Source organism: Pempheris klunzingeri, chromosome 13, assembly GCF_042242105.1.
Source record: "Pempheris klunzingeri isolate RE-2024b chromosome 13, fPemKlu1.hap1, whole genome shotgun sequence".
In the NCBI taxonomy this organism is placed as follows: Eukaryota; Metazoa; Chordata; class Actinopteri; order Acropomatiformes; family Pempheridae; genus Pempheris; species Pempheris klunzingeri.
Window position 1 is genome coordinate 12691975 of NC_092024.1, and position 19074 is coordinate 12711048.

General features: G+C 41.8%; 1 protein-coding gene across 1 annotated transcript; it reads right to left on the reverse strand.

Annotated features, from left to right (window-relative positions):
- Positions 1-570: 570 nt before the first annotated feature.
- On the reverse strand, positions 571-15663 carry grhl1 (grainyhead-like transcription factor 1). Its single transcript, XM_070841997.1, has 16 exons — positions 15529-15663; positions 13215-13404; positions 12847-12920; positions 12013-12143; positions 11684-11919; positions 10942-11024; positions 10464-10617; positions 10229-10340; positions 9711-9805; positions 7594-7837; positions 6617-6744; positions 4736-4764; positions 4440-4525; positions 2982-3067; positions 2350-2414; positions 571-1918 (listed from the first exon to the last, which is right to left on the reverse strand). The coding sequence occupies exons 1-16, from the start codon at positions 15546-15548 to the stop codon at positions 1804-1806; spliced, it is 1848 nt and encodes a 615-aa protein (XP_070698098.1). The 5' UTR covers positions 15549-15663; the 3' UTR covers positions 571-1803.
- Positions 15664-19074: the final 3411 nt, after the last annotated feature.

Consider the following 19074-nt stretch of genomic DNA (forward strand, 5'->3'; position numbering starts at 1 on the left):
GAACGTCTGTACCAAGTTTCATCACAACCCATCCAGTGACTGTGGATATATTTCACTCAAAAGCACAAACGTCAACCTCACTGTGGCTCTATAGGAAAGGTCAGAGATCACCAAAGCCATTATTCTCTGGGGAGCATGAATGTCTGTATCTATGTGTAATGGCAAACAATCTAATAGGTATAGCTATAGATATTTCATATTGACTTTAATCAAAGCATGGATTTAGAAATTTGTGGCCAAGTTTCCGACAGAGCAGCTTCTCTGCACCAGGCTGTCCTGTCATGCCTATTTCCTGTCCGCAGGGTTAGGGTTGATGCCCAGACATCTGTTCCTGTGGACAGACACAGAAAACATTGGCACAGGCTCAGTTAATCTCTGATACAGCTCAACACATCCACCACTGACAGACCTGCTATTTCTTAATTAAAACAATTCATATCCATTGATTACAAATCCACTGTAAGGCTGAATGTTTGTATTGTGTAAGCTTGTTTGAAAAGTAGTAAAACATGTGAGAGAACACGAGAAAGTAAGAAAGTCTCAGACAAACAAAACAGCAGCTGCTGGAGAGCCTTTATTGTGCACTTTGTGCATCAAATCCTTTACAAAAAAACATCAATTTAAAACATGTTAATAACTTTTTGTCACATGACATGTATTGTTAGAATAACTTCATATAAAAAGAGAAAGGCATTATATTATTAAGAATAACAGAAATGTAGATATATATGGTAATAAAAAAAAAAAACAATGACCCACATCCGTTCTCTGAATAAATATATACACAATAAGTACTGAGATAAAAAAAGAGGGATCATATAAAATCCCTTTTTTCCTGTGTATATATACAAAAAGTTTTACCAGTTAATAGTATTATATACTGTAGTTATGGCAACAAAGGAGTTTTTTTCTGAATGTGTCTGCACCTAAATATCATATTGCACTTCCAGAGCAGCCTGAGAGGACTGCACCAGACATTCATTGACCTATTTCATCAACATTCAGAAAACTGCTCTGCAGAGGAAGGGAAGCTGTGTTTTAGCATTATTGTCAGTGTATTTAGTAATTATTTAATACTTACAAAGAGTCCATTATTGAAATTGATCTGAGGAAAAACATCTTTCAAGCCATTTCACTCACAAACAACATGTTTCCTATACTAAAAAAACATTTACAATATTCTACCTTAATTGTATGATGGTTCAAGAGGTTTTACACACTAAATACTGCCATGTTGTTTAGTATTAATACACGGAGCCACTGAGGCTCCATCAACAATTTGCTGTCTTCATTTTGTGCGCTAGATACCCAACTTTACAGATTGTGATCATCAGTGCTATGGCTTCAGGAAGAGCAAGACGAGCTGTTTCTCCTCATAAAATGAAAACATACGAGAAACACTGCCGCTTGCGTAGCATGAGGTATACCAGCACCACAAATGCTCTGCACAAAAATGCACAAAAGCAGTAATATTTGAGGTGCAACTTCCTGAATGCAAAATAAAAGGTGTCATAACAATCAAACCTGCCCTCGCTCGATTCACTGTTGATTCTAATGCACAGGAATGTTTTGAAAAGAATCAAAATGTATAACTTACATATCTAATCAACGGTGCTGCTAAGAGCTATGGCTTTTTAAATATCTCTTGTGGGACTTTGTTTTAGACATCAAAACAGCAAAAAGACAACATGATTTAAGTTTCAGATCAAGTCCACAATCATTTCATAGATAGACGTGTAAACCACTACTCCTGGCGGCTCCGTTTCGTTCGTCCTCTGGGTGATGTCACCTGCTCCTGTCCAATCAGATTTCAGTGAGGGTGAGTTTGTACATGCTGCCCAACTCCTCCATGCTGATCTGAAAGGTGTCCTCGTTGGAGTAGTGTTTGATGATGTTGTCGTCCATGTGGACTAAAATCCTATTATAAGACACATATTAGAGTTAGTTACTGAAAAATAAACTTATTTGGAAATAAAGTGAATAATCCATAAGCACACAAAGAAACAGAAATAATGTACGCATGTGCAAAATACTACAAAAGCACCTGACATTTTGGGAAATACACTTGTTATCTTTATCTCTTATAGTGATTTGCAGTCTTTAGTGCTACCAAGTGCTGGTAGAGAAATGAGAGATCAGCCCGTCATGAATTTGGGACACTCTTGTTATTTGTAATTTGAAAGAGACCTAAATTGAGCTTCATTTGCCTATTAGAGGAAAATCAATGTGAGGATGCATACACCTGAGGTAAAAGTAACTGATAGAATAGAATTTATTCATGTGATTATTCATTAAATGTCAGCTTTGGTCCTTAGTGTGTAATAGTGTATGTTACTGACTCATACTCACCCTTTCTTGCACTTCTTATAGACCTTTCCAACCTTCTCCAAAGGGAGTTCATACTTCTCTGCAATCTGGTTGAGTAAAAATATAAAGCAATGTTAAATAGCTGGAAGACGCACAAGAACAAAGATCATGCACACAAAACACAGTTTCTGCATCAAATCCTTGACAGACACCTGGTTCACCTTTCATGACGCAGCAACACAACTACTGTACACTGTCCTTAGTCTGTCTTTTTAAACTCGATGACCCCAGAAATACTCCTCCACCTGCCGCTCTATATTCTTCTATTCCTCTTTGCATTTAACACACCCTTTGCCCATATTCTCCTCTCTCCCCAGGAAAGCTCCACTTCCTCTTTTCCACAACTTTTTTTCCCATCCCTCCCCTTCATTGCCCCCTTTTGGCCCCTTCTCTTGACTTTATCGTCCCCCTGTGTCCCTTTTAAACCCCTCCACAATCATTTCTCACTATCTTCCCCCAATCCATTCATTTTTCTTAGTCTCCTCTGCATTATTCCTGGGTCGGCGTCCTGTCATAGCCTATTTAACCTGCCATGGCTGCTCGGACACACAGAGAGATCTGGGTCTCAAGCTGCAGCTGAGACCACCAAAAGAGAAATTAGCAGGACAACTTACTGCTTCAACCAGGCCTTTCAGCGTGGGATTCTTCAGCATGAGGGCATCAAACACCTCCTCTGTCTCCTTGCGCACGTACAGCAGGACTGTGTGGGGAAAACAGCAAGAAGAGACGGGAACGCGTCAAAGCAAAGCACATATGTTACTAGATTGGATGGAAAAACAAACCCAAATCTGGCGTCAGACAGAAGTCACTGGCAGGCGTAAAGCAAGCATTTGCGTCAGGCCGAAAGGCTCGACTGCCGGTTTGGTTCATTCGTGTGGGTTTGAGGATTTGTGGCTTTCCTGCATCAATGTCTCGATTTTGAAGTAGTGAAGCTCAAGCACATGCGCACATGTTTTATCCATTTATAAATCTGCAGATATAATGACCATTTTAACTAAATACTCTTCCTGCCAGACTGCATGGCCACTCATCCAGACTGAAAGAAGTGGCACTGAGCCCAGACAAAGCTCACCTAGAAAGCACCCTCAGCACACATGGCTGTGAAGACACACACACACACACACACAGAGGAACAAACCCACCTCTCATTCATACTCTCTGTCCTCATAATAGATCATGCTCTACATAGGTGTTCTCGTATTGTTTTCCAGGTTGTTGCAGGAAACCTTTGATATTTGTGGCTTCTAAATACAACAAATACTCTGTATTCACGTATGTTGAACACATGATTGGCAGTTCACTGTTTCACTTGGATGTCAACATGATCTCATCTAAACCATCACCCTAACCCTAAAACTGTCAATTTTTCCAACTGGAAAAACAAGATGTTGCTGAAAGATTATACAACTTCACCAGACCAAACCTTTCTCTGAATTTAGTTTAAGTTAGAGAAAATTTAAGATGACAAATCGCCAGTAGATTTTCCTTCAAAGCCCTTGAAACCTTGTTGTGTTTGACTGGTTGGTTTGGTGTGAATCTGATCAATTGGCTTCTAGATGGTTTCCAAACTAAAATCCCACAGCAAAAACTAATCTTGCAAGCTCTAGTTTGCCTTGTGATGCTACGAACTACATGTAGATGTGTTCATGCAGAATTTGTGTGAAACGAGTTTTGAATAATCAAGGTCAAGTTTTAAACTTTCCTCTTGTATGTACAGCTCATCTTAAAGCATTTATCTACATATTTCAGCTCTGAATAAAGGTTGTTGTAAGGATGTGGAGTAAAGGGCACAGTTGTTTGCATATGAGTGTGCACGTGATCAGTGGTATTTTGTTGGGTCACTGGAGGCCTTGGGCACGTGTGTGTGTGTGTTTTTAAAGACCTGGAATAATCACATGTTCCAGTGAGAGAGAGAGAGAGAGAGAGAGAGAGAGAGAGAGAGAGAGAGAGATGTGCACTCACTTTGAAACACAACACTCACAATTTTGCCCCTAGGAAGAGCATCAAAAACCCCTGATGAAGCATGTGGAGAGTCAAAGCACACTACAGCAACACACACACACGCAGAATACCTTTCTTTGGTTCCTCCACTCTTGTCTTCTTGTTTGGGGGCGAACCAAACTCATCATCGCTGAAGGGTAATCTCTTCATGCCCGAGCTGCAGCAGGAACATACAAATCACTGTTTAAATACCCTCAACAACCAGCTAACAGGCTATAAAACACACAAGCAGACACACACACACACACACACACAAACACACACATGCACACAAAGCCCACAGGCATTTCCTAGAAACAACATATGTATCCCTTTATGCATGTGTGTGAAAAGAGTAAATGTGAAATCAGGGCTTCCAAAAACTCACCTGTCTTCTCCATCTTCTGAAGGGAAAGGCTGCAGAAGAAAAAGAAATAAAGAAATAAATTCATATGCAAGATTAACATTGAAAAACAACTTTGAATTGCTGATAGTATCAGCTACAGATGTCTGAAGGTGTAAGTTTAAAATGTACGACTTTGCAAATGCTGCTGCACTGATTCTGCATGTTGCCGGCTAAATCAGTCAATCCGGTCAAATGGTAAGTCAAAAGGTTTCCTATGTTGAAACTTTTGTTCCTCCTCCAATCATGTGTATTATGTGAAGCAAAGCCTGTGCCGTTACAGCTGGAGTCTGGACTCTGACAGAGGGCCACAGAACCATCACCAGGGGGCACAAGGTCATTTATACAACAGCGAAAACATGTTTTTGTGATTTGACAAATAGATCTGATCAGTTTTTCCTCTAATTTGAGTTATTCCTCTTCAGAAATACAGAATATTAACAATACATAAGTACATCCTTAAATACACAAGGACGACTATTTAATTTCACTCTGCTGCTCTGCATAGCAGTTGCTATTGCAGCTTCTTAGGCAGGGCAGTATACTACCTTACAAACACAGAAACATTAAAAATGCATTACTGGAGGTGAAAAAACACATCTGAATGACATTTAAAAAACACAATTAACAGCTAAATAACAATCAATTAAAAGAGAATTCAATGAGGTTTTACAAATGTATCTAAAACTAGACAAAATTAAATAAAATACAAATGTGGAGGCTTTGACAAATTCATTATTTTAAATAACATATGGCATGAATTGAGAAATAATGTTTTTTTTAATTCTTGGAAAGCCGTTTTTTGTAGCCTTTTGCCCCATACCTGTATTGATTCACGGGTGCTGCTGTTAATAGAATTCTATTCTGAGAGGGAAGCCAGTAGTTTATTAGAAACTGATAGCAGTTCAGTCAGGTTCAATGTCATGGGCAACACCAAAAATAACCTCCTGTCCCTTCCTCGGCCCTGCCAGCAGCAAAGTAAACTTAGTGAGGGTCAGAGAAGGGGGAGAAAGAGCATTTTTTTGTAACTTGTACCTAACTACTCATACTTTGACCAGCAGGGGGCGCTCAAAGTTCAGAAGTAGTTCCATTTCTCAAAGCATGAAAAACCCTTTTTTTAGTTTTTCATTTTCACTCTAAATAAAATAGCTCATTGTACATGCCTGAAATGTCCAAAAGACTCCAAAAAGCTTCGATGTGCAGGCCAGGTGAGCATGCACACACACACACACACCTCTCTAGGTGTCATGTGATGTGTGTTCATCCTGACTGGAAGCGAAGCTCAGAGTCCATATACAGGTTTTTTTTTATCATCATCAGCTGCAGCAGCAGCAGCAGCAGCAGCAGCAACAGCAGCAACAGCAGCCCCCTTCTCTGACAAATTGCACCTGTTGAAGTCTGCTGCATGTAGCATCTACACAGAATTAACAAAGCTGCTGTCCTCTATCTGTCTCTAAATCTGCCTCTTTAGTTTCATCTTGGCATATGATCGCATTAATGTGGCAGCACAGATAGTATCTCCTGAACCCTGCGGTTTGTTTTTAGTCACTGGTAAATGATTCATCTTGTGAGTAAGCAGTCTGAAATACAGCCATCAGTATGTAGGACTATCAGAGCTGGAAACTAGAACTCTCTGTTCCTGCCAACTACCAAGCAAGCAGGTCACCTCGACCCAGCTGGCTGGCGAGTGGGTGGAAGCTGAAAAACACAAACTGTTTATGGACCACCTGAGATGCTAGGAAAGCACACATGAATGTAGCTAAATCAGTGTTGATGGTTAGAAATGACACATAAGACGTGTGACTCCGTGCTGTCCTAAAGAGTGTGGGTGGTATTAAGAGTTTTGTGTCTGTGATTGGCACTCACATGGCGCTGGAAGGTGGAGAAGTGAATGTCAGGAATGAAAAGGACAGGCTGGGTCTCGAAGTCGGTCATCATCTTAAAGATGGTCACATCGTTGCGTTTCTGGAGGATGGGCAATTTGACATCCGCGACTGGGAGGAAAATACACAACAGGGAGCAGTTTAATAAGAAGGACATCTTCAAAGCCTTCAAACTTGCTGTAATAGATTTTATGGCAACTTGAGGGCAGCACAACAACCATAAACACAACACTGACATATTATCACCTCATAAAGTTGTTACAACAAACATGTTGGCAAAAGATTCGTAATTTACACATTCAGCAAACACAGAGCTATATTAATATTTAGAGACGTCTGTCTGGGAACCTGGCAAATGATAGCCCAATACACCCTCTATTTTTAGCTTTGATTTGGTTTCCTGTAACTCCTGAGGGAAATATCTGGTTCTTTACTTGCTAATTGCTCTTACTGTGTTCACTAGCCTATTGCTCATTTTGCCTGGCTGCTGTGGCTGGAAACAAGGAAGATGTTGACAAGAGTGGTGAAAGTAAACCAAAAGAGCAACACTGAAGGCAATAAAACTAAAACAATGAGCCGAAATGAGCGAAAAACACTGCTCAGAGCATGAAGGAAATGCAGAGCTAGGTGATGTCTTTCTATGGGTTTCTCACTCAGAGCTTTACACTACACATAGAACTTTAATTTGACGCATTGTTTGTGTAACAAAATTGATTACTGCAGTTTTAAGACAAAAAAAACTCATAACTCTGATCCAGGTGATTTGTTGTGTGAGAGAGACAGTGGTTTTTAGTGCAATCATGTCTGAGCTTGTCCTGTTGACATTGTTTTGTTATTTTCTTATGAAGTGTAACAGCTTGTATCACTGTACTCTAATGCTCTTAAACTCCAGGATTAGGTAGGAAAAGAACCAGGATCGGACAGCAGCAGTTTCAGTTCAAGTACTCCTAAGTGACTCACAGGCCAAGCTTTGGTTGAGATCGGTGACCTTCCCTTTCCGTCGGGACTGCTTCCTCTCTTCGTCTCGGATCTTCCTCTCTGCTCCCTTGTCGCAGAAGACTTTGATCTGGCAGTAGGCGCGGTGGATGGGCTTGTTGCTGCGGTTGTTGTAGCTGTAGGTGTCGATCTGCAGGTTCAGAGGAAGACCCTTCACGCCCTTCTGAGAGGAGAAATCTGTGCTCAGACAGTTGACCGAGATGAAGATCTGCAGAGAAAGGACGCAAGGAGGAGAAGTTACAGATGTTAAACACAAGAACATCTACGAGCTTTGTCAATTAAAGAAACTTTAGCAGTAATCTAATTCTTCACTCAATCATGAAGGCACTTTTCACTTTGCATCACTGTGAAACACTGGAGGCCTCAGAGTTTAGTCCTCACTCTACATTCAGTGTTCTGTGTTTCCCTCTATTGGTCGACTCTTGCAATCACAGCCTCAAATGCTCTCTAACGTGGAGGTCGCCTTTGTCTTCACAATGCTTGTATTGAAAACAGGTTATCATTGTGTCAGCAAAACACACTATCACGCACAGAGCATTACCAAAGAGAGATGATCCAAGGGGTAAGCAGCAGATATCACTGATATTGTAAACACATTAAAATGTGATGTATAATACATGTAAATATACAGTATTATAGTTTTACTGCTTACATTTTTCTGCCGTATTTTTGTGCGCAAAGTAACAAGGCAATATTTCACAAAGTGTAATAGTAAGATTTGGAGTCATTATCACTGAAAAGTTGCAGATTTGTAGAAACAGCTTTCTACTTTCTACTCAGACTTATAGCTGAGTATAAGGGACAGTCTAAAAGGTACAAAGACAAAAATTAAAGCATCGTCACATCTAAAGCTGAATCATTTGTCATTGTCTTTAAAAGATGCTTTTTAGGACAACACCAGTAAGTTGCCCCAGAGCAGGTAAACATCAGGGAGGGGCTGCCATTTGCAAATAGACCACAAATACATATATGCTGCAGGGTAATCACCCCAGGGGCAAGCCACACACACACACCTGCTCACACAGACACACACACACACACTTTCGTCTGTCATCAAACAGATTGATGAGATCAATCATCATTGATGAGATGCTCAAATAACATGGCAGGGCGGTGCTTCCAAAAATACACACACAGTGAAGTAATGCACACATACAAGGATGAACATCCTATGGACACAGGCCTCGAGTCATGAGACGGTTAGACCCACATCCTGGTGTGTGTCTTTGTGCCTGTTTGTGTGTGTGTGTGTGTGTTTACAAGGTTTATGTATTAATTGAAGTGTGACCCACAGTGAGCAAGACACTGGGAATGAGCGGCGGCGCCATGTTGTCTCTTCGTCTGTTTGTTGGCCTGTCTGTTGTCCTCCATCTCAGGCTGACAGTGGATCAGCGCCAGGCATGAGGGTCATCAACAAATCATGAGAGGAGGAGAGGACAGGAGCTCCTCCTCTCCGTCACCTATCTGACCCGTTGAGCAGGGTTTTATTTGTCAAATGTCCAATCAGGACCTGGTCCCCCCTGCTGAGTTTCCTCATTCCTGCGCTCTTTGTTGCTCTTGTGTGGCGTGCAAAAATACTTTCACATGCAGCATCACAATAGGGATGACAAGCAGGTTGGACCAGTCAAAAATGTATACACGTATAAGAGCAGGAAGACTAAAACAAATGCACGCACACACACACACACACACACTTCCATGTGTCTACGCAACAAGACTAAATACACAAAAGAAGGTGACAGCATCCTCACGCTTCTAATTAAGCTCCTTTTTTCTTTAACGACTGTTATGGAGGATCATAGCGAGCAAAGTGGCTGATGATAACAGAAACAACGTATGTCATCACCATTCTGGTCTGCAGCAAAAACCACACAGGACCTCCTTAAAAACAGAGATGCAGTCTATTTTGGGCTTAAGTGTGTGAAAAGTTCAAGGCTCATATTAAGAGTTCAGGACAGGGAAGTAGATGGAAAAGCCAAAACACTGCACCTGTTCTTACATGAACGCCGACTTGTAAACACCAGCCATCATACATGCACTTCTGCGTGTGTGTAGGCTACGTTTCTATCTTATTGTCTTACTTTGGCTTCCTCATTGGTGTCCCAGGTGAAGGAAATGGCGTTATAGGAAATCTCCTCAATGTTGCCAATAGTGTTGAAGCTCTCCTTATAGTCAGCTGTAACAACAAAAAAAGAGTTTAGTGAGTAATTTAGTAGCAGAGCAAGATGTACAACTGAACCGACCAGGCTAGTGTAAAAGAACAAAATATCTGGAACAAATAAGCGCTTCAGTGAGTCATTTTACTCACCAAGTTATTGTATGACATGCTAACTGAGGCTGCAGTGTTAATCCCCATCCAACCAAACTAAACCGTCAAAACTAAACAACACACCTTTTCCTGTCAGCTACTGCTAATCTGCCCTTTCAAGCAGACACTTAACTGTGCAGACACAGGAAGATTAATCTCTACCGCTCCACGGTAAAACACACATGAATCACTGGATCAGTGAAATCACCACCATCTGTGAACCAGTGGTGTCTCAGACATTCCACCTGACTTTATCCGACTCTTCTCTAAAATCAAAACAAGGCTTCTTACCGATATCCAGACACCTCTGTTTGGCAGTGTGCTGTCTGGAGTGCCAGTACTTCCAGTGTTTCAGCTGATCATCTCTGCACTTCTCCTCTCCAAACACCACCATCACTACACTCTGGCGATGGATCAACACACACAAAGTCAACTTAATATGTCATAAAGATACTCAGAATGTGATTAGTGTGAATAACCCTGAGTTGTTGCTTGTTTCAGGTTTATTTCTATCTTTCTTTCTTACCCTGACTTTGGTGATGGGTTGCTGCATGCCTTTGTTGTCAATCTCCCTGAGGGTGATCGGGTAAAACTGGCCCTTGTTGAGGTACGTCATTGTCCCGTCACCTGTCTTCTGACGCAGAGATTTGGACGCCTCAAGAGTGTACTCGAAATTATTCCTAAAATACGGTGTGTGAAATAACAGCAGAGTTAGCACAGTAAACGTCAAGAAAAAAAACATACTGGATAATAATGCAACAATATGATTCAAAAACCTGGTGGATGACAATGGGGCACGCTTCATTAAACTGCTGCAGCTAAATCGTGAGCTAAAATCAGTGTGTTGTCAGATAACGCCTGTGTGTGCAGACTCTAGTCTTTCACACGGAGGGGAGTCCGGTGTCTCCCCTGTGACTGGGCTGAATGAGGCCATTCTGCTGTGTTGTGTCAAAAGCTGAATGGCGGTGGAAGCCGGACGGTGGGCAGACGGCAGCGCGACTCACCCCGGCACGGTGTCGAAGTTAGGATACTCCTCGGGCGTCATGGAGGCCATTCGTAACTGGAGATCCCCTGGGAAGGAAAACACCTGCGGCACACAAAGAGGACAGACAAGGTGTGAAGTGAGGCACAGCAGAAAGAGGACATTAAACAGCTACTTTCCTTTGATATTAAATTATTTATTTTAATAATTACTATAATTACACTGTATATAATTCACCAAAGGAATAACAAGAGTTTTAATCTAGTGCCCCTCTGGGATTTTTCTCTTTCTTCCACCACTTATAACAGTTTGTGTTGACTTTATTAATTTGCTTTCCGCTTTATCCCCATTTCTTTTAGTTCAAATGGCTCTTCGTTCATATTGCAAACCCCCCTCCCCACTCCCCCTGTATAGGGGTTTTGCTGGGTTACTCTTTTCTAAGGTAATTCCCCTCCAGGTTAAATAGAGAAAGACGAGAGAGAAAGGGCTTTGGCTATTGTAGGAGAAAAGTACAGCACTTTATTGTGTTGGTGAGACAATGGCATAATAACACACTGGCCGCTATTTTGGCATGTTCAAATAAAACCAGGGAAGGCTGAGCCCACCACTGGCTCCATGGGATCAGGTGAATATCCTATTGTCTGATGGGAGAGATCTGAGAGAGGAGAGGAGAGGAAAGCAAAGGAGAGGAGGAGGAGGTGGTGGGGGTTGGCTGTAGAGAGAGCATTAGCGGGGTTTAGAAAGAGGGGGATCGAAACACACACCTCCTGGGAACCATCCTTGAAACTCTCGGAGAAGGTGGAGTCGGGGGGCGTGCGGGACTGGGTGCTGGGGCTGAACTGGACTGTGTTGTGGGTGAGCTGGCGGTCAAAGACGCCCACATGGCTGTCGGTTTCGGTGCAGTTGTTTGGTATGGTCACTGAGAAGCCATGGCTGGGCACCTCCGTCTTGACGGGTGGGTAGTTTGGCACGGTGGCGATGGAAACAGTGACGGTCGTGTCTGAATGGACAAAAATCAGTAGACTGACGATCAGATTTTCTGTTTACGAGCAGCTGTTCTCATGTCTGTTTTTGGTAATGAATGTGACCAGACCTGGTGAGGGGAACTGGGCCCTCTTGTCCTGAGCCAGCTGAAGAATATTAAAGGGCCCCTTGAGGACCTGGATCCTCTCCATACCAGCCTCCTGAAGTGGAGTTAAGGAGTGTCCGGCTTGAATCTGGTGTCTGCAACAAACAAAAACAGCACATATGTAGTACTGGATTTGAAGTATTATGCAGCATATTGTTTCTGTTTGGTAAAAAAAAAACTAAGCTCCAAGCGAGTCCCATTAGCCAAAAGTAACACATAAAAACTCTTTCATATAGCCAGAGCACATAAACCCATTCAGGACCTATATTCTCGACAACATTAAGATTATATATTTTCATTTTTTGCTGCTCTACAATAGTTTTAACTTGTGCTTTTCTGTGCGTATGTGCTTGTGTTTTTCACTTTATGTTTTGTGTTTCACTGCTGCACAACCAATGGCCCTTTGAGGAACAATGAAGTGATTGGTCGTTTATTTTTCGATAACTCACACGTAATCTTGGATTCAGGTACAGCACACCATTTAAAAGAAATTAAGCAGCTTCTTATCCTCTTCTTGGAGATTTATTACAGATTTATTATCTATGACAATTCAGGTCTTTTCTGTCGGTATATCCGCGTAAACCTTGTGAACCTTTACCTTTTGGAGAAACAAGCTTCTGATTGATGAACGTGTGTGCACTTTTAAATAGATTTCAATATATGACTCGTATTGTACAGGCAAATGCACAGATTCAGAGAATGTGAGATTCCCGTCATTCCCGTGTCTCCCCTTGGCTGTGCTTGTAATTTTAAATGGTGGTGGGGGGGGGGTGGTACTGGGATAAGGCTGCTGCTTACCTTTTGTTAGGATCCACATCACAGACCAGTGCTTCTGGCTTGCTCTGGGGTATTGTTCTCTTTTCCCTGGGCACCTGTATGGGAGGGTAAACACAGCCGCTCAGCGTCTGACCACATCACATCCAACAGCCCGGGTCATCCTGCTGTCTACATGGGCGACTAGATCAGTTACATGACACAGGCTCTGCCTCACAGATGTTGCTTAATGGTGGGATGTCAGCATGGAGAAAGATCATATAGGTAAAGCCTGTAAGGATTTGGTAACTAATCCCCTAATCCACAGCAAATTTATGACGCAAGAGCTCAGAAGGTTGGAGAATCTTTTCCCTGAGTAGTCAAATAAGTTATTTCTAAGCTTTTCCTGATACCTTATAGTAGTCGTAGAGCAGGCCGAGAGCTGCAGCGCTGTCCTCATCTCCATTTATGCTCATCATGGCCTTTGTGGCAGCGGTCAGTGGATTCTCCAGAAAGGATTTCCAGGCCTCATCTTCGGTGGTGAAGGAGCGACGCTGGCCTCCATAGCCTGGCTCGTTCTGGAGAACCAGGACCGCACGCTTACTGCGAGGGAAGACAGAGTTTCATAAGTTATTTATTGTGGTGTCATTTAAACCTCTTTCTACTTAAAAAAAAAAAAAAAAAAAGCAATAATCAAAGGCATTCCTTCAAATATACTGTGTGGACACTACTTATATAGGCTCTGGAATTAACAGATTGATTTTGACTTCATACGAGTTCACAAAGCCAAGACCTACAATCACAGCCTCATTCAAAATGGACAAACAGGTTATAAGAGCGAGGGATCAACCACATAGATGTTCTTCATCTGCGAGACCAGTTGTTCAAGATTTTCAACCATTGTGCAACAAATCTCAGCCATCGAACCACCAAAGTGACTCCAGGAAAAGATGCTCTACAGGCTCGTCCAGTGTGACGACTCTGACTCGGGGATCATTCATTGGCACACATGAGATGATGACCGCAAGTGACGTGTGTGACCCTGCTGCATTCCTGTGCTTAGACAGCATGGTGCTACTGTTCTCTCTGGTTGTGAAAAATAATCACAAATTTCTAGACACAGTCACTGCCTGCATCTTCCTCCTCTTCCTTTTCCATCTTGTGAGGCCTTTAGAGTCGCTGCTTCATAACCAGGACTGAGTTGGACGTTAATTCTAGCTCGTTGAGCCCAGGGGAATGTCTTACATTTAAATGGAAACCAAAACACTCCACCATGTAAGGAACGCTGAACATTTCAATGCTGAACTCACCTATTTACAGTAAATTTTAATGTTTGCACAGCTCATATTTACTTAGATGTGTTAAGCCTAATGTTAGGAACAAAGTAAAGCCATTCATCAAACCCTTGATTTAGAGTTTCATCTAGATCATTAACGCTCTTCTCGTCAAACTCTGGTAACTACACACCTGTACAACACATCCTCAGTCATCCTGCCACCAGATCCTTCTGCTGATTTTCTGCCACAACAAAGTAATTATGATAAAGTGTAAACGGACTGGCTCAGTTTCCATGTTGAGTATCTACAACAAATACAGCTTTTTTCCTCTCAATGGTCAAAGCAAAGTGATAATTAGTAATCCTATATCTAATTGTGCTGTTCATAAAAGGCAACCTGATAAGATCCATTATTTACCGGCAATAAAACTCTAAGAAACTCAAAGGAAATGTAGTCTATTACTACAACAACAACAACAAAAGGAGTTTGTTTTCCAGACAGAGATGAAAATTAGATTAAATGAAGTCAGTAACGCAGCATGAAGCCACAGATATATACTGATGACATACAGGGGCATGAAAAAACATCTTATTTTGTATGGAGATTTTAAAGAAGCGTGCGTGTAGTCTTCGATTTTTTGCAGCAAAGCATTTGAGTCATGTAGAGTAAAAAATATAACCTCATATAGCCCTGTGCTTGCTTACATTGTCTGTGTAAGTAGTCGGGCCAACGCCTAGCAGGTGTACAATTTCACTCCCCTCAAAAGTCTCCAAGTCGTTGCCCTCAAAAAGCATACAGAATATAGGCTGAGCATTTATACCAAGATGAAAAATATAGATTTTATTTACATATATATATATATATAAAAGGTTTTTAGTGCCACACAATTATGAATATAAACCCATCAGCAGAGACAGTTTTCTTCAGGTGACAGCTCCCAGCTGAGCGCAGTGTTTATTCTTGAACAAACATCATAACTATTGGAGCTTAAAGCGAACTCAAACACTAAACCGCCCATCGCTATCACGGGACGGTGTTTTATTCTAACAGGCGCCTCTGCTCGCACGACAGGTGGAGATACACCTGTACAGGCTCGGACATGACAGGTGAAGAGAGCGCACCTCCACCACGGGAGCAAACTATGAGACACAGTCACTCGTCTCAGAGTGAATTTACCCTTAAAAAAAAAAAAGAAAAGAAAAAAAAAGAAGCCACAACTATCCTGAAATTATGCTTTAAAATTCTGGACAAATATGAGAGCAGATTTTTTTGAACATGAGGCAGCAGCTTCAGGACTTTTAAAATCCGTCTGTGCCATGAACTTCACAGGGGAAAAAAAGGAGGCAAAGACAGAGTGAAAATCCAGAAAATATTTAGAGTCAGTATTACAAGCTTATAGAGCCAGCCTGCCCGGTGTGCAGGCTAACTGTGGAGAGCCAGGACAACTTACTTGTCATGCTCCTGTGACATCTCGGTCGGTCGAACTGGACTTTCTAGTTGGTACTGAAAATCCAATCCGTCTTCTTTACCGTGAAAAACTCCGCCGCTAACGCTGGATGAGGGCCGCGGCAACAAACAAGGTGTCCCCTACTGAGAGAACGGGTTTTGTCGGCTTTTCTTGCTTTTTTGGGGCAATGCTGAGAAATTAAGGCCGGTTTTACCTGTGACAGGGCCGCGGATTGGATTACAGGTGGACGGGAGGGGCGGGGACAAGCTGTCAATTACCCTCTGTGGGGCTGTGATTGGCTCAGCTGGTGGCCTACCTGGAGCTGCAGGTGAGCCAGTGGAGGAATACGGTTTAACAGCTGTGATTTTATCATATTAGGTTTGTAAGTGGGGAAAATATGTATACACAATTAGTCATTTGATTAATTAGATAAAGATAAAAAGGTGATGATTGGGTTACATTTAAAAAAAAAGGTGGTTAGGGAATAAAAAAGGATTAAACACAGAAGGATAGTGAATAAAAAACATAAGATCACAGTTTTATAAAATTCAGCTGATGTCTGTAGCTGAAGTGGTCAGGTGCTTTCTTTTCCCCAAATACAATCTATACTCGCTGTACTCACTGCAAACAGTTTTAAGGAAGTTGACAAGCTGTACTCCGTTTATAACAGCACGGACACAGAGGCTGTTTTTAAGAGATAAACTCTGTCTTTGAATCAGGTGCCCATGTGATCTTTGAAACAGGTTTTACTAGCTGTTGTCATTCTTCTTGTTCATATTGGCCATTAGGAAATCCCTTTTCTAGCAGGTTTCCAAGATGAGCAGCAAAGTCCACAGTGCAAAAATGTAAAGTTAATGTGAGGCTTCACAAGTCGGTGTGAAACAAGTATAGAAATGTGAAATCTGATCTTCCATAGCTGCAGTCTTTTAGTACAAAATTGAAAGACTTGTACCATTGTGAACTTTGTCATGGCCGACACTGAATCCACTGGCAAAAGTCAGTGTCAGCACTGATATCCACCATGATAACCTCATTACTACTGATTGTTTGGAAATATTGGAATTCGAACATCATTTCCTGATGAGGATCCTGTGATATGGTAGAAACCTCCAAAACGGGGCGTTTTCCACTAAGTGGATACATTAATAGTTTTAAAACATGCTTCTTATTTAATGAGAATCATAAACTATCAATTATACTAAAAAAAGGAGAGTTTGTGAGGGTTTTTCTTTCCTCAGTTCCATCCCTGCAAGGCACCAAGAGACTGAACCCTAAAACCTTTTTTCAGAAGACCACACATGCAAGCATTTTCTTCCACATGGCTGTAAGTCAGTTTTCCATCCTGCTCAACTGTAAGTAAACTTTTCTCATCACTTTGAGGACAAATACTCCCACCTGTATCGCTGTTACCGGAGGATGACACTGGGAGTTATTTACATTGTCCTGGAGGACAGGTTAGCATCCGTCTGCACAGCTCCAGGTAAGAAACAGGCAAATTAGTGCAAAAACCTCTAGAATTGCTGTAAGTGTGCAAGTGAAATGAAGAATTAGATTGCAACCAAATCAGACGGAGTCAATCGTAACGGTTAGCAATCAGCAAGTAGCATGAAACAGGAACAACAAACTATCAATGGACCTTCCTAAAATGGAGAGTTTTTCTATGGAAGTCTGGTACAAGAAATTAAAACAATGTTACTGGAATACAACTCTGATTCATAGATTCTAATTGTATTAATTTTACTTAAGTATTATATATTTTTAACTACTCTGACATACTGTATTTGCATATCCTCTACTCTTTTGAATCCTTTACAAGAAGCTGCGGGCTGATAGTGATAAAATATAAACATAAATGTGCAATAAAACCTTAAAACCCCAAAACAGAAGATGAAAAGAAACATCACAAGTGAAAACAAACAGCTTGGTTAGAGACAGAGGGGGCTTAAAAGATGCTATCACCAATATTCAAAGTTTCTCCCCACACACACACACACACACACACACACACACACACACACTGAGATAGAAACTGACAGTAATCCCCCCTCCCCCCTACTCTCTATCTCTCTCTCTGTCACACACACACACACGCACACGCACACACACACACACACACACACACACACACACACACACACACACACACACACACACACACACACACACACAGACTCACAACCTCCTGCTCCTGGATCCTGGTTTACTGTTTGTTTATCCCACTGGATAGGCACCTGCTTCTCCTGGAGCTTGTTTGTGTTTGCACTGAGGACATGGGACAATACAGTGAGGCAGAGATACGAGTGCGTGTGTGTGTGTGTGTGTGTGTGTGTGTGTGTGGCTGGGAATATGTGCCTGGGCTGGTGGTGGTGGGTCTGACTTTATGCTGACTTGACAAAGAGCAGGGAGGCCAAACCATGGGGGGAAAACAGACAAAAGAAAAAGAGTATGGATCAAAGCGTGGGATTAAACCTGGGAAAATACTTGCCAAGTTACTCTCAGGAAGCGATAGATACAGTAGAGTTTGGGTACTAATACAACAATAGAAAATTAATTGTCAGATAAATTACTTACAATGTTAAAAGTAAAAGTTGTGGTTCTGGAGGAAAAAGGGCTCCTGTGACTGGATGCATCAGTTAATACTGATGCATCAATGACCATGTATCATTATACTGTTGTAGCTGCTTGTGATGCAGTTAAATACTTTATGTACTTAATTTACAGTTAGGTATTTAGTGCAATGATTTTCAAGGCTTTTCAAGGCTCACAAGGTCGCCGTTCCATAACTGGGGAGCCGAGCGGCTGAATGCTCGGCCCCCCATGGTGACAAGGCGAGCAGAGGGAACAGAGAGATGGACAGAGGAAGAGGATCGGAGGGTGCGGGTAGGTGCAGAAACGTGGATGAGGTCAGAGAGGTATGGAGGGGCGAGGCTGCGGATGGCTTTGAATGTGTGAAGCAGGACTTTATATTGAATGCGATAGGTGATGGGGAGCCAGTGAGGCTGTTGCAGAACGGGTGTGATGTGATGGGTGGAAGGTGTCCTAGAGATGATGCGAGCTGCTGAGTTCTGGACCAGTTGAAGCTTTGGAGGGTTGAAACAATCTGAGAAGTTTAGAGTGGAAATTTTTCTTTGGTGGAAATGCAACAACAACAAACAAGACAACAAGCTCCAAATACACACTGATTCTATGTAAGACGTCAGAAGCCAAAAAATGTGTAAATGCATTGTATTTCATAATCTTATCAAGTCAAGCACAAGGACTAACAAAGTTGTAGCTCCTTTGGAACCCTCTCTCTCTCACACACACACACACACACACACACACACATATACTGTATATTGCATCTGTATTTCGTGTCTTTCTTTAGTTTTTATTGTCACACTTTGTGACATCTCCTTCATTTGTTTAATTGCTTACAAAAAAAAGAGTAAAAACGCCCAAAAAGAGAAAGAAGGCCCAGTTTAATAACCCCTGTCTTGAAGATAGAGGAGCATCTCGATATCCACTTTTGTTTCATCCTCAAAGAACTCATTCAGGTAGCTTGTTGTT